Source organism: Rhinolophus ferrumequinum, chromosome 5, assembly GCF_004115265.2.
Source record: "Rhinolophus ferrumequinum isolate MPI-CBG mRhiFer1 chromosome 5, mRhiFer1_v1.p, whole genome shotgun sequence".
Lineage (NCBI taxonomy): Eukaryota > Metazoa > Chordata > Mammalia > Chiroptera > Rhinolophidae > Rhinolophus > Rhinolophus ferrumequinum.
The window spans coordinates 41,278,973-41,301,991 of record NC_046288.1 but is presented as its reverse complement, the minus strand read 5'-3'; the positions used below and the strand labels follow the sequence as shown (position 1 = coordinate 41,301,991).

General features: G+C 36.1%; 1 protein-coding gene across 7 annotated transcripts in view; it reads left to right on the top strand.

Annotated features, from left to right (window-relative positions):
* KLHL8 (kelch like family member 8) overlaps positions 1 to 22,392 on the top strand; it is a 65,771-nt gene extending 43,379 nt beyond the window's left edge. For 3 of the 7 annotated variants that reach the window (XM_033105985.1, XM_033105986.1, XM_033105982.1), the window contains exons 9-10: positions 1,080 to 1,281; positions 1,519 to 2,724. In XM_033105985.1, coding sequence (XP_032961876.1) covers positions 1,080 to 1,281; positions 1,519 to 1,642 — 326 coding nt within the window. In that variant the 3' untranslated portion in view covers positions 1,643 to 2,724. Of the gene's footprint in view, positions 1 to 1,079; positions 1,282 to 1,518; positions 4,732 to 13,450; positions 14,380 to 22,186 lie in introns of those variants that run through there. The other 4 variants (XM_033105981.1, XM_033105979.1, XM_033105980.1 and 1 more) reach the window with 3 other exon arrangements.
* Positions 22,393 to 23,019: the final 627 nt, after the last annotated feature.

Genomic DNA, 23,019 nt, shown 5'->3' with positions numbered 1-23,019 from the left:
CTTTGAATTCTTTATTATAAATTTACATGCATTACCTAGGGAAGTGATAGGGAGCCAGTGGAAAAGGCTATGGAAAAGGTAATTATTAAAAACTTAATCTTCTACATTAGCACGATAAAACTAAACCCTTTATTATAATGAAAAAAATGTTTTAGATCGTGGTTTTGATTATGACACAACTGTATACATTTGTTAAAATTCATCACATTTTGCACATATAATCAGTGAATTTTACCTCATTTAAGTTGACTAAATAAATTTAAATCCATTAGAGAAGTTGACTCTGTTGATTCTTTTTACTGACCTTGTTTCTAAATAGACACTTCCTGTCCTCAGGAAAACAGGCTTAGTCACCAAAGAGACCTATTAGTCATGTAGACTGAGATGGAGCCTAAAAAGAGACATTTCTTTTTAAAGGAAAGAGCACTGTTAAAATAACAGTCTATGTTTAACTCCGAGGAATATTATAAGTAACACTGTTAGAATGATCTATAGAGAGGATTGTCATTATCTAGAGTATGTAGCATGAAGATGTAGTTTTGGCAAAAATTGGTAAGAATTCAGTCGTAGTTTACCATCGCTATAATTATGATGGCAATTACAGTTTTAAGGGAAACAGCTGGAAAACTTTAACTTACATCTAAATGAGTCAAATGAATTAATGTAGTTTCTTCTCTTCTCAAGCTCTATAACTGTTTAAAAATACAATACATACATGTACACACAGAGAAAAAGAATCTCAGTGCTGTCTTGCTTGCCCGTAAGACGCTAAGGAAAAATTATATGAAGTCTGTGTTTTTTTTCTCTTATCTGCTTAGATACAAGGACTCTAGTTTTTCCCACTTTAAGATTTTTAATCCTAGTATTGAAGTAAAATACTATTTCAATGATCTTGAGTTACACAAAATGTCTATTGGGAATTGGTAGTTGGTGATAGGTGTTGAGATGATTTTTTTTCCTGATTGTGCGTGTTTTCTCAGATGTTTTTAAAAGATTGGGTGTGTAGAAGCTATTGAATTGAGATTTAGTAGTTAATTTCTATGAAATGTAATGCTTTTTAAAAATCTTTCTTTGTATAGGTGGCTTTGATGATAATTCTCCTCTGAGTTCAGTTGAGCGGTATGACCCTCGAAGTAACAAGTGGGATTATGTAGCGTCACTTACCACTCCCCGGGGTGGAGTGGGGATCGCAACAGTGATGGGCAAAATCTTTGCAGTTGGTGGTCACAACGGCAACGCCTACTTAAATACAGTGGAAGCATTTGATCCAGTGCTGAATAGGTAATTTTTATGTTTTCTCTGTGTTTTAAAGGGATCTTCCAGTAACAGGTTACTCCAGAGTGGTAAAATGCTGCCAGATGTAGTTAACATAGAACATTTGGGATATCTTACCTTCCTCAGGAAGCTGGCATCTTTCAAAACCAGTCACATAATAGGGAGTTTTTGTCTTCATTGCTATTTTGAGTAAAGTCAATCATGCCTTGTTTTGTTCTAAGATAACACTCTTTATCTTTTCAGGTGGGAGCTTGTTGGATCTGTGTCTCACTGCAGAGCTGGAGCAGGTGTAGCTGTGTGTGCCTGTTTAACTAGCCAAATTCGAGATGTAGGTCATGGGTCCAATAATGTGGTTGATTGTATGTGATTTGAGGTCCAGCCACCAACAATTTAGTCGTATCTGATAGGCAGGAGAGACAAGCAGGATTTTGTACGACCATTTTTGAACAGTTTTAACTACTTACTAGAGTCTTATTTAAATGTAAACTGTTGTATTGTGACTAAGTGCAACTTTTGGAATGGTAGCTAAAGAATTATTAGTAATAAAGTTAAATTTGATACTTCCCACTTTAGCAAATAAGTACTTGAGTAGGGAAGGAAGACATTTTAACCCGAAACCATACCTCCTCTGAAAAATGTTTAAAGTAGTGCCAAAACCTTGAAATCCCTTTTAAAAACATGTGGATGAATCAGAGTGTAAAATGGAGTTCTTTGCTGAGTTTTACCGTTTCTTTTGCCTAACGGTGTTAGCCTTAGGCAGTGGATTTTTCCCAGAGGGAAGATTAGAACCTAATCACCAAGCCAAGGATATCAGGATACATAAAGAGACCTGCTCCTTTTGAAGAGCATTTCTACTTGGTGCTGATGAATTTATGCCTTGTTTTTTTTCTAGGTGTTGGTTTTTCAATTTCTTGGATATTTACAAAAATAGAAAAAAATGTTTCATCTTTCTGAGTGCCACTTGGCTGCATTTTCAGAAGCTAATAGGAGTGTTGTAAGATCTTAATTTCAGTTTGAATCGTTAGGACACCAAAAGACCTAGTACATTCCATCTGAACAAATGTACACTTTTATTTTTTCATCCCATGCAAAAAATTTTTTTTATATAATAAGCAAAACTTGAACCAGAAGAAATATTACAGGAAGGCTTTAGAGTTGATGTTAATCTAGCCACAAGACCTTGAGAAGGAATTGTACTGATTACATACTCCCTGATGATGGGAATCTGAAAATATGTTTAACTCTCTTGTTTGATGTAATCATTTGATTTTGAACCCAAGATTTGTTATCTTTCTATTTTGCTGTTTGCCACCATCATGGGTTTTCTAATTATACAGAATATGGATTAATTCACTATCAGAAAATGAATGCATTTTTACAAAAACCCTTTATAGATTGTAGTTTGATTAGTTCAAGTCCATTGCCAATAAAATATATTGTTGGTAAAAATAGAGAACAATTGAAACTACTATTTTTCCTGTTTTATTTAATACCCTCCAGTATATTTATTGAACTTTAATTGAAAATATATATTAATTTGAAGCCAGGATATTGATACACTTACTGACTTAAGAGCTCTTCATGGTTTTAACCAGCATTATAAAATGGTCTATTCATTATATGTATATATTTTTTATAAATATTTATGAATATTAAAATATTCTATTAAAATATTAAAATATTTGCACCGCAGCTTGGAACCTCTCTCATTTAAAGGTTTCTAAATTTTTCTGTAGAATTCAGTATGTTCTTCACTGCTGGCCAGTCATCTGCTTTACAAGGAAGCTGGGCAGTGAAGAATATTAACCCCTTCCAGCCTTCCCTGAAGTTCATTGCCTAGTACCTCCTCATTCAATGGCAGTCTGGGCTTGTCAGTGCAGTAGGATAAAAGGCCACATTACAAAAGCCAGTGCCTCTTGGGTATATTAGACCCAAAAAAAGAAAAAGAAAAAAAAAATGTAAGAGGGCTCAGGCTCGCAGATAAGAGGTCTTTTGTGAAGTAGATTGAAAAGTTCCCCGATTATGCCATTTTTTTGCTATCAGCCTATGGGCAACTTCATATGTCATTGCTAGATCAGAACCAGTGTTCTCTTGTATGACTATAGCCATATTTCAGTCAATCCCAAAAGCACTGAATTCTATCTCACTTACTAGACTGGCTACAACTGGCTGGATGTAGAGAATAAGACTCAACTGTGTATTTCTGGCTTCAACTGTGTATTTCTCATATCTAATGAAATTTTTGTATTCCAGTGCTTGTTAGCTATGATTATTAGTATGTTTCTTATATTTATTTTTGTGGTGAAGGGGATTTTGATTTTATTGTTTCGAAGATGATTCAAAATGTTTTGTTCTTTGGCATATTTCTGTCTTGGTCATCTATATAGAGTTTAGGAGTATAAAGTTGTTACATTTCCATTTCTGCTTTTTATTATACAGTAGTCTTCTAACATACTAAGTTGGTACCCTAGCTACCCAAAATATGAACTGCTCTTAAGAGAAGTGAAGCAAATGGAACATGTATCTGTTACATTATTATGTATGGGCAGTCAGAAGCATAGCTTTGAAGGACCTGAAAAGATAAATAGCAGAATTGATATGCACAGTCTCTATTAAATACACACTCTTTGAGGTATGAAATGAGAATTGGGCTGAAGGAATCATGCATTCGAAAGATGATTGTATGCATAGGTATAAAGAGATGAAATATTCAAAGAAGGTGGCTACTTGAGAGGCCTGTTACTTTAATCTCAGTTGTTAATAGCGCCTTCCTAAAAGTGATATAACATAGAGCTAAAATTTTGAAGTTGTAAATGAAAAAAGTAAAAGGTGAAAATTTGCATATTCTTCAAGATATATTTTTAGGTGCTTTTGTTTAATTCTCCCATATTGTCATTAAAGCCACTGCTTTACTATATTGCACTGCCACTTTAAAAATGAATTACTTGATATTGTTTTTGATTAATTTCACTATATTCTGTGTAATTAATTGGTCATTTTTTAAATGTTTGAATAAACTTTGTACTCCGTCTAAGGAGTGTTATTAATTCACAATGTATTTTGAACTTAAAATGCTGTTAAATGCCTAGATAAGAGATTATTGAAGTTGTATAAACTACTCCTGCAAATGGTAAATGTGAGAATTTTTTTGTTCCTTTTCTTCTCCATGTGTTATATGATACAGAATGCATTTAGAATCTAATTCATGTCTTATCAGTTAAGAATGTTTTCTATGGTTTCTCATATCAGACTTTTAAAGAAATTATTGGGATGTCATTGGCTCTGTTTCTTTTTCCCTTTATGTGGAGTTACAGTGGCAATAAAACTTCAATATAGTATTTTCTTAAAACCATATATAAATTTGTATAGTAATACTCCCTCAAATCAAAATAATAAGTGATAAATATAACATATTTATTATGATAATAAATTATCATTATCATTATCATATCATGCTCCCAAGTACGGAGTTGAAAGAGTTGTGTTCATTATCAGTGTTTGATTGCTTTTATAGAATCAGAATGATGTAATTAATTGTTTATTCTCCATCCCTCAAATATAGATCAATTTAGTAGGTTGGCTGTAATATTCTTCTCATAAAAAAGATCTTTCTGTCTAACTTAGAAAAGTTAAAGGCAATTAATATCAGTAGTTGCACTAATTTTAGTGACTGATTAAGCAATTATCTCTTCAGCAATTGTAGACTTGTACTACATCGAAAGGAGGTTCTTTATGCGTTAAGATAGAATGTTATCCTTCCAAGTAGTAACCCTGTGAAGCTGTAATTTTGGGGTTTTTTAGCTATGTTGCCACTGTGCTAAAAACTTTCCTGAAACTCCTCTTTGAAAATATCCTGAAAAGTCTACTTGTAAGTAATCCAAGAGAATTGGTCTCATGATTGTCTTACGTTAATTTTGAGCAGGGTCTTACTTGATTATTGGCCCTGTGTACTTTATTCATCAGACTTGATTCAAAATATTTTATGACTATCACAGGTGAAATCTACCCTCAAAGAATTAAGGTTTTCCTCCACTGCAAAAAAACTGTCCAGTGAAAGCTTTCTAAAATAACCCTGAGCAGTAGTAAACTTCAGTGAAAGAAGTATATAGCTTCTTTAAGGAGCAACATTATTTGAGTGCAAAAATTCTGGTCGTTTTTTGTTGTTGTTTTAACAAAGCACTCTTCCATTATCTTAATGGTTGAGGCTATATTCAGTCTAACTGAACAAACTTTACACAATATAAGGGGTTTCTTAAATGTGGGTACCATGTTTCCCCGAAAATAAGATCTATCCATACCATCAGCTCTAATGCGTCTTTTGGAGCAAAAATTAATACAAGACCCGGTCTTATTTTAATATAAGACCAGGTCTTTATAATATAAGACCGGGTGTAATATAATATAACATAATACCGGGTCTTATATTAATTTTTGCTCCAAAAGACGCATTAGTGCCGATGGTCCAGCTAGGTCTTATTTTCGGGGAAACACGATAGTAGTCATGGAGAATATTAAATAAGAACAATTTTTTAAGTGTGTAGTCTGTACCAGTCAGTTTATAATAACATTATAATTTCTATAATAATTCTTCACTTTACAGTTAAAAAATAGATTCAAAGACATTAAAGTAACTTGGCCAAGATCCACAACTAATCAGTAGTGGACCAGTGTTCTTTGTGACTGAAAACTTCCACTGTTCCACCTAACCAAGCCATACCTCTACTTTCACAAGATAGTATATACACTTAAGAGGAGATGATTTTCTTGCTAGCATTATAAAAGTATTTCTGGTCACTGTACTTCTTCTTTTGTCACTTCTTTCCTTTCATTGCGATATAACTGATATGTAACATACTAGTTTCAGGTGTACAGTGTGATTCGATATATGCGTATGTTGTGAAATGATCACAATCAGCCTGGTTAACACCCATCATCACCCATAGTTAAACTGTTTTTCTTGTAATGAGAAGTTTTAAGATCTCTCTTAGCAACTTTCAGATATATAATACAAGTATTACTGTAGTCACTATGCTGTACATTACATCCCCAGGACTGATAACTGGAAGTTTGTACCTTTTGACTCCCTTCGCCCATTTCACCCTGCCTCTGACAACCACTGGTCACTGTATTTCTGTATGGGTGTTTCGTACATATATAAAAATATATGCAACATGGAAGTTATCAAGCATACTAGAAAACACATATGCACCCACTCCCTAATTAAGAACTAGAACATTTCTGGTAGGATTCACTCTACATTTGTATTCCTTCTCAATCCCCAGCCTACCCTTCTCCCCAAGAGGTAAGTACTACCCTGAATCAATCATTCCTTTGCTTTTTTTCCTTTTGTTTTCATACATATATCCCTAATTACATAATGTTTACTTTTGTTGGTGAGCATTATAAAAAATAGTATCATCCTGTTTGTAGTCTCATGTAATTTGATCATTCAACAGGTTCGTTTTTATAGTATGTTGGGTATATGTATTTTTTTGCTTTTAACACTACTAAAATGAACATTCATGTACAGTTTCTTGGTACACATGTGAAAAGGTTTTTCTTAGATACCTAGAAGCAGAGTTGGTTGTAGGCACGTACCTGATCAGCTTTATAATAGTTTTATAACATAATGCAAAGTTTTTTTCCAAAATAGTTGTGCCAGTTTACAGTATGGTTTATCATTTACTTACTGTTGTAAGACCTAATTCTTGCCAATGGTGTAGGTGTAAAATGGTATTTTATTGTGGCTTTAATTTGCATTTTCCAGATTATTGATTGAACATATTTCCATGATTATTAGTCATTCCTGTTTCTTCTGTGAAATACTTCTTGATGTCTTTTGTCCATTTTTCTACTATTTAAATTTACTTAAGAGTTTCTGAATAGTATACTAATATTTCTATTTATTTGTATTGCACATATCTTCATCAGGTTTGTGGCTTTTAATTTTTTTGTAAAGAAAATTTTAACATTCAAATGTAGTTCTTTTTGTGTCTTAAGAAAATTCTTTTTTTTAATTAGTTTTAGGTACACAAAACAACATGATGACTAGCCATTTATATACCTCACAAAGTGATAATCCCAATAAGTCTATTACCCATCTGCCACTGTACATAATCATTATAATATTAATGACTATATTACCTATGCTGTACTTTATATACCTGTGACTATTTTTTAATTGTAGTTTACATTCAATATTTATATTAGTTTAAGGTGTATAGCTTAGTGGTTAGACATTTATATAATTTCTGAGGTTATCCCCCCCTTAAGTGGGTATACCCATCTGACACTAGTTATTTTTCTGTAGTTTTTACAATATTATTGACTATATTCCCCATACTGTATTTTATATCCCGACTATTTTGTAACTACCAATTTGTATTTCTACATCCTTTTACCTTTCTAACCCAGACCCCCAATCCCCCTCCTATCTAGTAACCATAAGTTCTCTGTATCTGAGTCTGTTTCTGTTTTATCTTGTTCTTTAGATTCCACATGTAAGTGAGGTCATATGGTATTTGTCTCAGTCTGACTTATTTCACTTAGCATAATACCCTCTAAGTCCATCCATGTTGTCACAAATGGTAAGATTTCATTCTTTTTTATGGCTGAGTAATATTCCATTGTATAAATGTACCACTATTTCTTTATCTGATTATCTACTGATGGGGATTTCAGTTGTTTTCATATCTTGGCTATTGTGACTAGTGCTGCAGTAAACATAGGGGTGCATGTATCTTTTCGAATATTTGTTTGAGATTTAAATACCCAGGAGTGGAATTGCTGGGTCATAAGGTAGTTTTACTTTTAATTCTTTGGGAAACCTCCATACACCTGGAATTAATTTGTGAATGTGTGCGATAAGAAAAAATTAACTTTTTACCATGTAGGTAACCAGTTTCCTTCGCACTGGTTTAGTGACTAAGTTCATCCTTTCTCAGGGACTTTATCTACATGGTCAATTCCCATGTAAGTATACGTCTATTTTGGGACTTTCTGTTCTGTTCCATTGGTTCTATTCAGTTTGTCTATTCAAGGCCAAATGACACATTATTCTAATTGCTGTAACTAGATTAAAGGTCTTAATACCTGGTAGAGCAAGTGTTCCTTCCTTTTTTTCTTAATGAATGTTCTCAGTATTTTGCTTTTTTATTAAATATTAGAATCAGTTTGTCAGATTTGGCGGGTGGGGGAAGAACTCCAGAATTTTTTTAAAAAACTAGAATCACATTTAACATAGATTAATTAGCAAGTATTGACAGCTGTACAATATTGAATCTTCCTGGGTTTTGCTACTTTTACCAGGGCAAGGAAGTTTCCTTCTATTTCTAGTTTGCTAAACTTTTACTATAGGGGTTGAATTTTATAAAACACTTTTTTTTCATCAGGAGGTAAACATGTTTTTTTCTACTTTAATCTGGTAATGTGAATTATATTTACATTTGAAAATATCCTTATTTTACTGTCATTCTTTTTTATATGTATTTTTTAGCTTTATTAAAGTATAATTGACAAAATTATACATATTTAAATTGTACAGTTTGACATATGAATACTTTGTGAAATCAGGTTAATTAAAACATTCTTCACCTCACAGTTACCTTTCTTTGTGTGGTTAGAATGCTTCAATGTTACTCTCAATAAATTTCAAGTACACGGCACTTACTGTTATCTTGATAGTTTTGCTAGATACAGTTCTAGTTAGTTTTCTCTCAATATTTTGAAGTTATTATCCCAGTCAGGGTTTCCTTTGTACTTCAAGTCAGCTGCTACTTAATTATGTTTCTTTCCTATGGGATCTCCTTTTTCTCTCTGCCGCTTTTAACATCTCTTCACCTGTTCCGTAATTTCACTATAAGGCCATCTATTAATAGATGTGTCTTTATATTTGTCCTGCTAGTATACATTGTAATTCTTACGTTGTGATGTATATTTTTCTTCTATGAAAAATCTGCCATGGACTCTTTGAATATTACTTCTTTTTCAGGGACTTTATCTCCTATTTACTAAATTTCACTTCACTTCTATACAATCTGCTATTAAACCATGAATTTTAAATTGCAGTTACTGTGTTTTTCATTTCCAAGAGTCCTATTTCATTCTCTTTTAGATAAGCTCAGTCATGTTGATGGATTTTTATTCTTTTTCTTTCTTTGGGCATTTTCATACATTATATCCCGTGGTTGATAAATCCAGTGTCTGAAGTCTTGGGGGTCTAAATCTATTTTTTTTTGTCTCTGGATTTTTCCTTACGGTGCTATTCCTCCCTGTTTCGTGATCGTACTTTGTAAACACATACTTAGTTGAGCCTGTGGGAATGCAGAGGTTCTAAAATGGCCATGTTCTCTGTCTGTGCGTCTCTAGGCCAGGAACTGCCCCTGGGACATTTGTGCTCTTTCCTGGCCTAACTCAGGGTGCTCAGGCTTAGCTCCGCCCCTTACTGTGGGTCCAGAGCTTAGTCTCATGATGCCTGCACTGGAAATGGCATTGGACCTCAGAGCAACCGTGGCTTTTCTGTTTACTTACTACTCCTGCTCAGGGTCCAGCTTACATGCTGTGTTTCCCCGAAAATAAGCCCCAGTTAAGATCGTCAGCCAGATGGATGCATTTAGTACATTATGACGATGTTCCAGAAGACGATGACATGACTATATTTGAATAAATGTAGATTATTGTACATGAAAAAATAAGACCTCCCCTGACAATACGCCCTAATGCGTCTTTTGGAGCAAAATTAATGTAAGACCCGCTCTTATTTTGGGGGAAACACGGTATCGGCTTTGGAGGTTTCTCTGCTTTCCTGAGAAGCCAGTAAACCATTTAAAATGTATGTTGTTTCTAATATATCTGAGAATACCATGTTTCCCCGAAAATAAGACCTAACCGGAAAATAAGCCCTAGCATGATTTTTCAGGATGACATCCCCTGAACATAAGCCTGAATGCGTCTTTTGGAGCAAACCTTAATGTAAGACCCCGTCTTATTTTTGGGGAAACACGGTAGTAAGGGAGAGCCTCTCAGGTTATCTAGTCTCTCATAACCCCCACCAGCAGGACGTTGCCACTACCATTCCACAGCCAAAACAGGGGCAGTTTTGTTTTAACTGATCGTCACTTAAGCTCTCTCTTATTTATGTACTACTAGATCTCTATAAAATTTGGTGTCGTAGTAGACCTTAACTGAATGAGCTTTTTGGATACATGTATTTATGTCATACCTGAAGCCTTGAGTAAATTTAGGAGTTTATAAAAGGATAATTCATGAAATATAAGATTACTTGGCATACATGTGTCAGTCACTTTGCATCTCTTTGCCCTGAATGTCTCAAAATGTCAGTTATATACACCAGTCCCTTAGCATGTTAATGTAATAAATCCCTTCATAACTATGACTCTCAGGTACTGATGTAGATGCAGAAAAAAATAATTGTGTTCTGCCTGAAACTTTGCAATCTTTTTTGTTAATGTTACTGTTTTGGCCTTTGGCCAAAAGTAATAAAATTTTTACCTGACCATAAATTCCCTGATTTTCCCCTATTGGTCTGAAAACAATGATCTTTTCTCCCGTCTGGAAACCAGAGCTCAGGACTGAGTGACACAGTGGCTATTTGTATTCTAACACAGGGCTGTAGTTTTCCTCCTTCTACTTGTTTCATTTCATTTCTCAATACCTATCCTAATGTAATACTAAATCAGTGTGCTTTTTTTTGTAAGTCACCTTTAGTTAGAGGTATAATTTATATAAAATTCACTCACTGTGTTTATAGTGCATAATTTAGTAAGTTTATAGTTGTGCAGCATCACCATAATCCAGATTTAGAACATTTTCATCATCCTACCAAAATTCTCGTGAGTCCTGTCAGTGTCCACTTCTCCGCTCTCTGCCTCTCACCCCAGGCAACCACTGATGTGCTTTCTGTCTATAAATTTGCCTTTCCTGGGTAGGTATTCATAAGTGAAATCATACTCTAGAGAGTCTTGCGTCTAGCTGCTTTCACTTGGCGTTTTGAGGTTCATTTCATCCAGACTGTTGCATTTTTATTGCTGACTAGTATTCCATTTTATGCATAAACCACATTTTGTTTATCCATTCACCAGCTGGTCATTGCGATTGCTTCCAAGTTTTGGCTGGTTATACCTAATGCCGCCATGAATGTTCAGGAACTAATGTGACCACGTTTTCATTTATCTTCGGTAGGTTCATAAAAGTGCGATTGCTGGGTTGTAACAGTTCTTAAGACCCAAATGTTATCTACAGTGGCTGTACTATATTAGATTCCTGTCAGTACAGTATGAGGTTTCTGCCTTCTCTTCATCCTCTCCAACATGTTGGATTTTTTTTATTACAGCCTTTCTCCTGGTTGTGAAGTGGCATCGTGCTGTAGTTAAACCAATGTATTTTCTACAGCACTTTTTCCTTAAAGGAATGGTTGCTCTCTAGTGGTGCATTCTGCACATTGCACTTGGAAAAGGGCACTAATCATCCTAAAGCTAAAACTTGTTAAATTACAAGTTACATTCATTCCAGGTTGTGTCTGCCTTGTTTAGCACACAGGGTGCAGTTTGAGTTCCAGGTTCCAAATGTTTTCCTTATTACCACTGGTAACAATCCTCAGGAGCTGGCTGGTTCATTGGGGCTTTTATTTAATCCCTGGAGATGCATCATAGTCAATACTAAGCTTTTGTGCTTCAGCTGTCACCTCCTTTGTGCACCCAGATCTTCTGGTGTAAGGATTTACACCTGTACAGTGGCTAATGCCTGCGAAGAATGGGGACAAGGCCAGAGATGGGTTTTGGGTTTCTTTTTACTCAAACCTATCACATCCTTTCAAACCAGAGCTAGAAGTGTAAATAATTCTTACTAGTGGAATGAAATGTAAATACTTTTTTAATGAATTGCACATAAATGGAATGTCTGGTGGCTCCTTGGTATTCCTGGTAACACTTTGTAAATATGCCTGTAGAGAGCTGTAAAAATTTAGGAGAATGGGTCTTACCTGCCCCCGGGCTCCTGGAGCTCTGCTGAAAGGAGAGAACACTATGTACATTAAAAATAGTAAAGAAATTGAGCTAAGAAGGAATCTGGCCAGTGATTTACTTGCTTATGAAATGCGTATTTGGTAAGTAAAGAAAGATGTGGCTTTAGGAAATTAGGGTAGTAAAACCAAATATTTAATGGTTTCAAGTCAGAAATTACAAGTTTTGCTTTATACAGGATATCTCACTTATTTTTTTACAAAGTGGAGAGAATATACATGTGTGAAGTTTCCGTAACCTCCTGTGCCATAGCACAATTCATTTACCTAACAGTGCATTTTACTATCCTGACATGTCTATAAAATGCCCATGCGTATATGTATGTGTACCCATACACAAAAATACATATGCACACAAATGCTTAAACACAGAATAGAGAGCCTGATGGATGATTTCCTGCTTGTCATACGGAGGCAAGAGGAAGAAGAGAGGCCCAACCATTCATCTCTGTGTGACATTTGGTACACAGTAATTCTACTCTATAGTAATATGGCTTAATCCATTTATGTTATCAGTTGGGTGGGTAAAGAGGTATAAGATTTAGGAGAGAAAGTTTATTCAACTTCAGGATAAGCATTGGATATGAGAAAAAATGGAAACATTCTAGGATAAAGTAATTTTTAAACATGTATCAGAACTTCAGAAATGTTGATATATCATACTGCTTATATAATGAATATTGCTGATTAAAGAATATGGCGATTTTGATTAATCCAATTATGCTGCCATCATTGCCAAAACAAAACCAATTTAGGGAGATACTGGAATTATTTTATAGGGACAAATTGTTATCTTCGTGTGTTTTGGAACCAAGTCTGGTGAGTTGTTTGTATTGTTTAATACAAACAATACAAGAAAAATAGAAAAACTACCATAAAGTAAGTAGGGAGTGTGTATGCTTGCCCATCTAATTCTGCAAACAGATTTGAAAAAAACATTATAAATTTGTTCTGAACAATGGTAACAAATGTAGAACCCCCTGCTTCCCAGGATGGTGATTTTGAAGGACAGTGGTCCTTTTTAGTAAGTTCTATGTATCTCTATAACACATCATGTTTAATAAGGAAATATTTGATTACTAGTATTTTCACTATACAGACTTCAGGATATCATATATCCTTCCTTTTTTGGTACAGGTGAGGCAATGCAGTACCAGACATTCAGGTAACTTGCACAAGGCAGAAGATGATTCTTGTTTTGGCTTCTGGTTGTACTGCCTAGACACTGTATGGCAAAAGTGAGGAGTGTCCAGCCGGGGCCAAGGCATTCAGTCTTCAACGTCACCAGTTTCTGAGCTAAGGTTTTGTTCCATCCCTCTACTCAAACTTGGAGGACCCGGGGAAATTCATGCTGTTGCCTGTTTAGTTATTTTGTATGTGTTGGGAATTTAACCTTTAATGGTTACTTTACATTGTTCGTGACTTTAAACATTGTTTTATGCTAGGTTCTTTAAAGGATTATCACGCTAAATTTAACTTTTATTAAACTTTTCTTTATTAAATACATGTGTTCATGAAGAAAATACAAATAAAAAAACTGTCAATTTCAGCAATCACTAGAGGGAACTAGTATCTTCATTCATATGGGTGAAAATCTACAAGGCAACATGTTAAGCAACATCAGATAAGGATCTCCCCACCTCCCCACCCCCGGCAAACTGTGCTAATCACGAAGTTTCTAGTTCTTGCAGGTTCTCAGGACTTGTCAACCTGTTTTATAAAACCTCTCTAATTCCTACTGACAATCCAGTTTTACTAATTGTCTCTACCACAATCAAAGAATGGTTAAATGTTTTTAGAAATTTTATTTATAGTTGATACACAATAGTTTCAGGTATACAGTAGTGATTTGACATTTTTATACATTACAGTGTGATCACTGCACTAACTCGAGTAATCATGTCACTGTGCAAACTTACCAGTAGTATTGACTATATTCCCCTTCACCTTTAGCACCCGTCCCCCCACCCTCACCTATGGCAGCCATCCCTTTGGTCTGTTTCTATGAGTCTATTTTTTTAGATGCCACAAATAAGTGAAACCATACTGTATTTGTCCTTCTGTTTCAATTTCATTTAGCATCATACCCTTTAGGTCCATCCATGTTGCAAATGCCAAGATTTCGTTCTTTTTTACTGCTGTGTAATATTCCATTGTATATGTATACCACATCTTCTTTATCCATCTATCGATAGAATCGTTTGAAAAGGGCAGGTACTAATTCTTTAAAAGTCTGGTAGAATTCACCTGCGAAGCTGTCTGATCCTGGGGTTTTGTTTGGAATTATTTTATTGCTGCTTGAATTTCATTGCTATTAATTCTTCTGTTCATATTCTCTGTTTCTTCCTCGTTTAGTCTTGGAATGTTGTATGTTTCTAGAAATGTATCCAATTCTTCTTGCGTGTCCAATTTGTTGGCATGTATTGTTCATATTATTCTTTAATGATCTTTCATATTTTTTTGCTTGATGAGACTTGCTGTAGTCTTGCCAATTTTTTTCAAAAAATGAGCTCTTAGTTTCTTTAATCTTTTCTGTTTTTTTCTATTTCATGTATTTCTGCTCTTTATTATTCTACTTACTTTGAGTTTTGTTTGTTCTTATTTGGGTTTTGTTTGTTCTTCTTTGCCTAATTTTTTTAGTTGTAGATTTAGATTGTGTATTTGGGATTTTTTTTTTTTTTGCTTCATGAGGTAAGCCTGTATGACTATAAATTTTCCTCTTACAACTGCTTTTGCTGCATCCCATAAATTTTGTAAGGTTGTGTTTTCATTTTCATTGTCTGAAGGTAGTTTATTTCCTGTTTGATTTTCTCTTTGATCCATTGGTGGTTTAGAAGCATGTTTAATCTCCATGTATTTGTTTTTTCCAGTTTTCTTCCTGTAGCTGATTTCTATAGTTTCATGCCATTGTGGCCAGACAGTATATTGCTTGACATAATTTCAATCTTGAATTTATTGAGGCTTCTTTTGTGGCCTAGTATGTAATCTATCCTGGAAAATGTTGTATGTGCACCTGAGAAAAATGTATAATCTACAGTTTTTGGATGAAATGCTTTATAGATATCAAGTTGGACTAGTCTAAGGTAGCATTTAAAGCCATTTATTAATTTTCTGTCTGGATGATCTATCCATTGACATTAAGCATTAATGTCCCCAATTATTATAATATTAATTTCTGCCTTTATGTTCATTAACATTTGCTTTATATATTTGGATGTGTTGATATTTACAATTGTGTTATATCCTCTTTGTGGATTGACACCTTTAACATTACATAATGTCTTTGTCTCATTTTACATTCTTTGTTTTAAAGTCTATTTTGTCAGGTATAAGTATTGCTACGCCAGCTAATCGTTTCTATTTGCATGGAGTACCTTTTATCCAGCCCTTTTCAGTCTGTGTCTTTCGATGTAAAGTGAGTCTCTCATAATCAGCATATAGATGGGTCATGTTTTCTTACCCATTCTGCCACCCTGCCTTTTTATTGAAGCATTTAGTCCATTCACATTTAACATAACTATTGATAGGTATGTGCTTATTGGTATTTTATTTTTTGCTTGTTTTGGTTCTTCACTATTCCTTTCTTCTTTTGATCTCTTTCCTTTTGTTTTCTTTAGTGTTTTCATTGGCTTTGTTTCTCTTCATTTTTTTGTGTATTTTTGGTTATGGTTACCATGAGGTTCATAAATATCCATCTATATATATAGCAGTCTATTTTAAGCTGATAGGCATTTAAGTTCAATTGCATTCTAAAAGCACTGCATTTATTTTCCCCCTTCCACTCTTTGTTTTTGACATGTTTTATATCTTTTTGTTTTGTGTATCCTGATTGTAGTTTTAATTTTGCTATTGTCTTTTAACCTTAATATTAGCTTTAAGTTGATTACTGTAATTATTGTAATTTGCCTTTACCAGTAAGATTTTTTCTTTTGTGTATTTTCTTATTCCTGGTTAGGGCATGTTCTTTTCTGCATAAAGAAGACCCTTTAACATTTCTTATAAGGCCAATTTAGTTGTTGTGAACTCCTTTAGTTTTTGCTTGTCTGGGAAACTATGTCCCTCAAATCTGAATGATAACCTTGCTGGATATAGCATTCTAGGTTGCAGCCCGGCATGTGAGTACCATTAAGTGTTTTTGGTTGCACACTGTAGGTGGGCAGCCCTGCATGTGAGTGTGCAGTAGTGTTCCCCACTAGCTCTGTACTCGCTCTAGAAGTGTCAGCCTGACATGAGCACATGGTAGCACCACCACAATCTTCAGACAAGGTAGCCCTGCAGGTGGCTACCACAGCATTTTGTTAGCTCCGTACTCTGTCCAGGTGGGGAGCCCCAGGTGTGTGCAGACCAGTAGGTGCGTGAAGCACCCTGCTGTACCCATCTCCGGGTGGAGGGGCCTCTTGTGTGCGCACTGTGGTGTCCTCCTGTGTCTACTGGATCTAGCTCCAGGAGGGGTGGCTGGGGACACACTACAGCGCCCTGCAGGTCAGCCAGAGAACCCGGATGGAGCTCCTGCCTGCTATGCACGTACCAGGCAAATGTAAACAGTGGCGCTCACCCAGTCCTCTGGTCCTGGGTTGTTTCCTCAGCTCCCAAAGAGCTCCCGTGGTTCCCTGACATTCTCTATGTGGTCCCTCTTCCGTTGTGCAGAAGCTATTCAATCAGCTCCAGTTGTCTTAGGAGGAACTGCTTTAAATGTAGGGTACAGTCAATGTGTTTTGGGGAGGGGACAAGCTCCACCTACAGTGTCATGTTGGACCCGCCCTCCAAAAATGGTTAAATGTTAACAGTGCTAGGATACTGGTGTGGATGACGCTTAGCTTATAAAAGCCACATTTCCTCTAGTTCATTCTCATAAATGAAATCCCCTTTATAACTTGAAATCAGACAAATGTATATCATAATCTGGGTTTCACCTTTTACTACCGTGTTTCCCCAAAAATAATACTGGGTCTTATATTAATTTTTGCTCCAAAAGACACTTTAGGGCTTATGTTCAGGGGATGTCATCTAGGGCTTATTTTCAGGTTAAGTCTTATTTTCGGGGAAACACGGTAGCTGCTTGACTATGGACAAACTCTCTTTAGCATAACTTTCATCATCTAGAAGCATGATGATAATGACTGATTTGAAACGTGGTTTTACAAAGAAAGTGGTTTTACAAAGTACACAGCACACGTGGCTAACATACATTCCTTTCCCCTTCTCCATATTCACTTTCTAGGTCTGTTGTGCCACAGGGAATGTATCATGCATGTAGTAATGAAAGAGGGAGGGCTGCGTGGGGAATTCAGGACAAATACATCAGCACAAGAGGAGCGCTATCCTCTGCCTAACAGATAAGGTGGCGTATGCCATGCTCTCCAGCTTGGAATAATTCAGTCTGAACAGTGTATCCACAGGGCTTTGGAATAGCATCTGTGTTAGACCGGACTGGCTGAAGGCAAGGATGGAAGTAGCTATTTGAATGGAAAAATACGGGCTCTGAAGTTGCCTGTCACCTGGATGGAAAAGAGACATGCTGTCCAAAAGCTGGGCTCCCTGAGGCAGGCTTCATGCCAGCACATTCTGAAGTGTTACTCACAAAGCAATCACTAAACTATTAAATGGATATGAGTAAATCTAACAGGGATGAGAAATCAGCCCTCCCTTGCTTTTTTTTAACCTTCATTTAAAATACGCAAATTTCAGGTTAATAGGACTATACTCAAGTAAGGCTCAGGACTGACAGGTGACAAATATTAGATTGGCTCTCGATGGGCCATAGAGAACCCTATGGTGAAATTCATTCTGTACACTCAGTGGGTGTCAAAACTGCCAATACTTTACAGCTTTCAAGTTATCCAGGATGAATGTCAGTTTCTTGGACAAATTACTAAGTTTTAAAGATTAAGGGAGCTTCACATCCTGAAGACCCATGTCAATGATGTCCATAGAGTTTCAGTCACTTAGGGGTTGATCACTGCCTCCTACCAGGTGGGAAATGTCAACTGCTCCTGGCTGATGTCTTCTGAGGTGCAGGCAATTAAGCTCGGGAAGAGACATGCAGTGAGGCAATCACCCTAATAATGCAAGTTTCTAATTTACAAATTAGAAGGAAAAAGACAACCTGACGGCAAAGGAGCTAAGTACAGGGACAGGCATTCCTCAGAAACACAGCCCGTCACTTTGTGGCAGAATGATTAATTTCAGTCGTCAGAGAAATGCAAACTGCAGTAATAATAAGGTTTTCCATTTTGGTATAAGAGCTTTTTGGGAGAAAAAGCTCTTTTTAAATTTAATTTTTTTAATTTGGCTCATCTTTTGACCCAGGCAGCCCCTGCTTTCGGAAACTTATCACGTAGAAATACTTGTAAGAATGCATGATGCTGTGTATACCAAGATTCCTCCATAATGCACTGTTTGCCACAGCAGACTAACTGAGGGACCAAGGGAGGCTTATGTGCATAATGGGAGAATGTTTAAACAAACAAGGATATAAATAAATATATCCTTATGACACAGTATTTTGCAGCCAAAATATTGACAGAAATAAGACTGATATCAACTGAAGAATGTAGTATATCCAAACTTGTTTAAAAATAATTTGTAAGTGCGCAAAAAAAGTTCTCGAAGAAGATGCACCAAACGTAATGGCTATTAACTCTGGGGAGGAAGGGATGAAGTACACTGGCCCTTGTACTTTTTGCTCTATATGCTTTTGCGTCATTTGATTTTTAAACGAATCTATTTGTAAATCAGTTTGAAAACAGTATTTTTTTTTTTTCTTAATTCCATAATGACTCTCATGCATATGTAGGCTTGAGAAGCTCTGCAAAACCACCCTACCAGGTCAGGTACTCCCTTAAGATGCTTGTAAAGTCCCTCTCAGTTGCAGTCCTGGGTACCAAGTCCTACCTGCTTTTTCGAAGGTGGAAAAACAGGGAGATGGGTCATTAACTAAAGTCATTTTTCTAAAGCCCACGCAATGAGTACAATTGGTTCTCCGTGTTCAGTAGCATATGTAGATGTAGAAACGTGTGCATGTACCTGCTTGTGTGTGTGTTGTTGCTCAGATGATTTACAGGAATATTCAGCAGTGGACAGATGCAAATCCGTAATTGTTTCTGCCTCCTACACATGAAATAAGGTAAATGAGATGTTAGGACTGGGCCCCAGTGATAGAGAAAGGTGATTTAAAGCACTTATCCAGGGCAGGCACACGGTCTTTTAAAGCTAAAATAGAACTGTCTGTTTAAAAAGTATTTCAAGGCCCACCCCTCCAGTCTGTTAGAAGGGCACAGGTCTTTATTATCAGAGTCCTGGTCTACAGGGAAACCACAAACACTGAAATGGTCCTAAGACGAAACAGACTAGCCGGATATAGTTATCTAATCACAACCAAAGTAGCAGCAGAGAAACCTCTTAAGACCCGTTGGGCATCAAGGCTGTTTGGAATGGACTGGAGGGTACTAAACACCCTCTAGATGTCCTGATTAAACGTAGCCTGGGATGGTGACAATTTATATTCCCAACCTCCTGGCAAACAGTGAACAAGTATCTACTTAAATTCAGGCTCCACAAGTACCTAAATACTTGCTCATAAAAAGACTAAGAAGGACACGGAAATCACTACTTACTTGAGAGTTGTACCAGTGATAGTAAAACTGCCTCATACAAGGTCTGGGAACAGCCCTTACCTACTCATTCGTACTTGAGACGCCAAAGCAAAAACTGCAAAGATATTAGAAGACGTCGACTACTTTAGAAAGACTGTCAAAAAGTGCTATAATAAAAACTAAAAACCGAAAGAATTTGGAGAGAAAAGTTTACAACATAGTAAGAGGTTAATATTCTGACTATGGAAGTCGAAAGGAAAAAGACGAGTAACCTGGAGGGATCACCTGTTTTATTGTCAGCATCCCTTTCCTTCATTAACAGAGCCCCTCCTAGTGGTGAACTCGTACCATGGGATTAAGTGAAAACCTTCCCCACATCTAGCAAGTTGGGCACTTGAAGTGGGTCAATAGATCGTCCACATAACCCATGCACTGCAAATGGCAATTTAATATGTGATGCAAAAATAGTACCACAATACTAAAAATGTAAGTGAAAACATCAGAAGAGACCATTTCCCATCAATCAAAATTTGTGACTTTTCCCCTTTGCATTTTCCAAACACCACCAAGGTCTGGTAAAGGGAGATTTTTCAGGGCATGCTAAAATCACTGAATGAAAGGGAAAAGCCCATGTTTACATCCGAGTTCTGGTGATCAGATCTTAACCAAAGAGTCAGAGTTAGCATCATTTAACAGGATGATTTCAGGTGCCTCCTGGTGTGATGCAATATGAAATACACAGAATCCCCCTTGTCAAATATAATTGAGCATCTAGACCTCACCCCGTCTGCAGGAAATACAGGAGGTAGAGGAGTAAATTGAAGGACATTTAGGAAAACACAAATCCAAGATGTAGGAAATAAAAAAAAAAGTTGTAATTCTGAATTAATACTCTTAAAGAGACATAACCAAATGTAATGCATGAAACTTAAAGAGACATAATCAAATGTAATGAAAGAACCTGATTCAAAAAATAAACTATAAGATCTTTGGAGGACAGCTGCAGAAATTTGAATATGGACTGAATATTAGGTGTTGAGAAACTTTCTTAGATGACGTAATGGTATTGTGGTTACATTGGAAAATGTCCTAGGAAATGTACGCTGAAGTATTCAGGGGTGAAATCAAATTCAGCATATATATATATACATGCACACACATAAAGAAAATAGGGTAAAATAATTGTTGAATCTGCCCAGTTTGCTTCAGGGATGGTCATGGATGCATTCTTTACAATATCCCCAAATTAGAAATAATGTCTAACAAGGGTGTTGGATAACTACTTCTGATAATTTGTAATAGACAAGATATGACGAATGTTTTTGTGAAAAATATGAAAGCCCAGAAGAGATTGTTATGATCCATCTTTCAAATAAGACCTCTTCCCTATAGCTTCTCCTCATCTAAAACCCTTTATCCCACCTTGCCATTGCATGCTTACCAGTGACTGCCGACTTGTCAACTTACCGCAAGCTTGCCAAGGCTGGGTCCGTTTGTTCATTAAGGTCAATGTAAGTAGAGGTCACCCTAATGAAAGGAAGAACAAAAAGTTAAAGAGGAAGAGGTGGGTTGTGAGGTCTTCATCAGAGTTCAGTCAGAGGCTGGAGGGGCAGGTGTTGGGATTTTGTCGTGCAGTGAGGGGAGGGAATTAGAATAGTCCCCCGTTTCTGAGTGTTTATGCCAGACACTAGGCTGAGCACTCTCCATACATCATCTAACGCTTGCTTTTACATGGTAGATAACAAATCAACAAAGTTTATGAGAAAATAAACTCAGGTCATAGCAAAATGGAGAGCCAGGATTCAAATTCAAGAAGTTAGGTCCCTTTTAATTTCCTAAAACCACTGAGGTAGAGTGTTTTCTTTCAGAGTAGCAACGGGAGGAGAGACCAGACGGCCTGTGGATTCTTTTCAATACCAACATTCTACAAATCTGTCAATGCAGCAAACTGAAAATAGGCAAACTTGGTCACTGTTGCACCTAGCAGTTGATGTTAGAAGGATAAAAAGCCCCACTGGTGATACCAAGCTAATGTATAAGATCTTGAAGATAAACTGAGCGGGATGAGTTACCCTCTGCCCGCACTTTTCCCATTTCAACAATAAATACCTATTGTGAATGAGGGTACATTATTCCATGTGACATTCTCCTTGGCTGTAAATGGTCATTACATAGAGCAATTTTAGGATTCTTTTTTTTTTTAATTCAGGCAAAATGGAAGCATGACTCAACTCCAGTGATGTCTCTAAATTTTTATTAATTTTTTTTTTTTTTACAGCTCTATCCTCTTGTGAAAAGGAAAGAATTTGAAGGTGAACAAATCAATTACATTTTTTTTACAGCAATTAATCCTCATTACAGAGAACAACAAAAGATCTGTGGCACATTCTCTTTGGAAAGATCTTTTGCAAATTTTTCTTCTAAAAAAAGAAAACAAACTATATAATTCTCACAGACCACATGTCTCTTTCAAAGGACTATACAAGGCAGCTAAATTTTATTCACAAAAGCCCCAGGTTTCAGTTCCACTGCTCAAGTAGATAAAATACACGGAGTCCCCTTTATCTCTGTTGCACATCTCCCCACTGAGAGCCTCGCTGCTTCCCTATCCTACAGACAGAGTCACTGTGTGGACCAGAGAGCTGGCACGTTATTCCACAATAACTAAAGGAAAATTCATATTATTTTAGAGATAGACCAGTGATCTTCATTTATCAACTGGACAATTTTTTTCCTTTTTAAAACAATTTTAATAATACCAGGATTTGACTTTCCTCTAAAGTTATAAGAAAGCAAAAAATATATAATATAATATAATATATAATGGTAATAAATAAAAAAATGGCAACCCTGCTCAGGTATCATCCAAAACGATCACATTCAGAAACAAAACAAGATTTGGGACACACACACACACACACACACACACCAACATCAACAGTGTATACTTGGTATCTGGGGGGATGTGCAGTAATTTTAACAATACATGTTGACGGCCTGAACGAAAGGCGAAGATAATACTGCCTGTGTTAAGCGTCACTTAAACATCTACTTTTAAGCAAAGCAGGTTATCTTAGGTCAGCCACTGCCGGGTCGCCCAGTGCAGCTCGG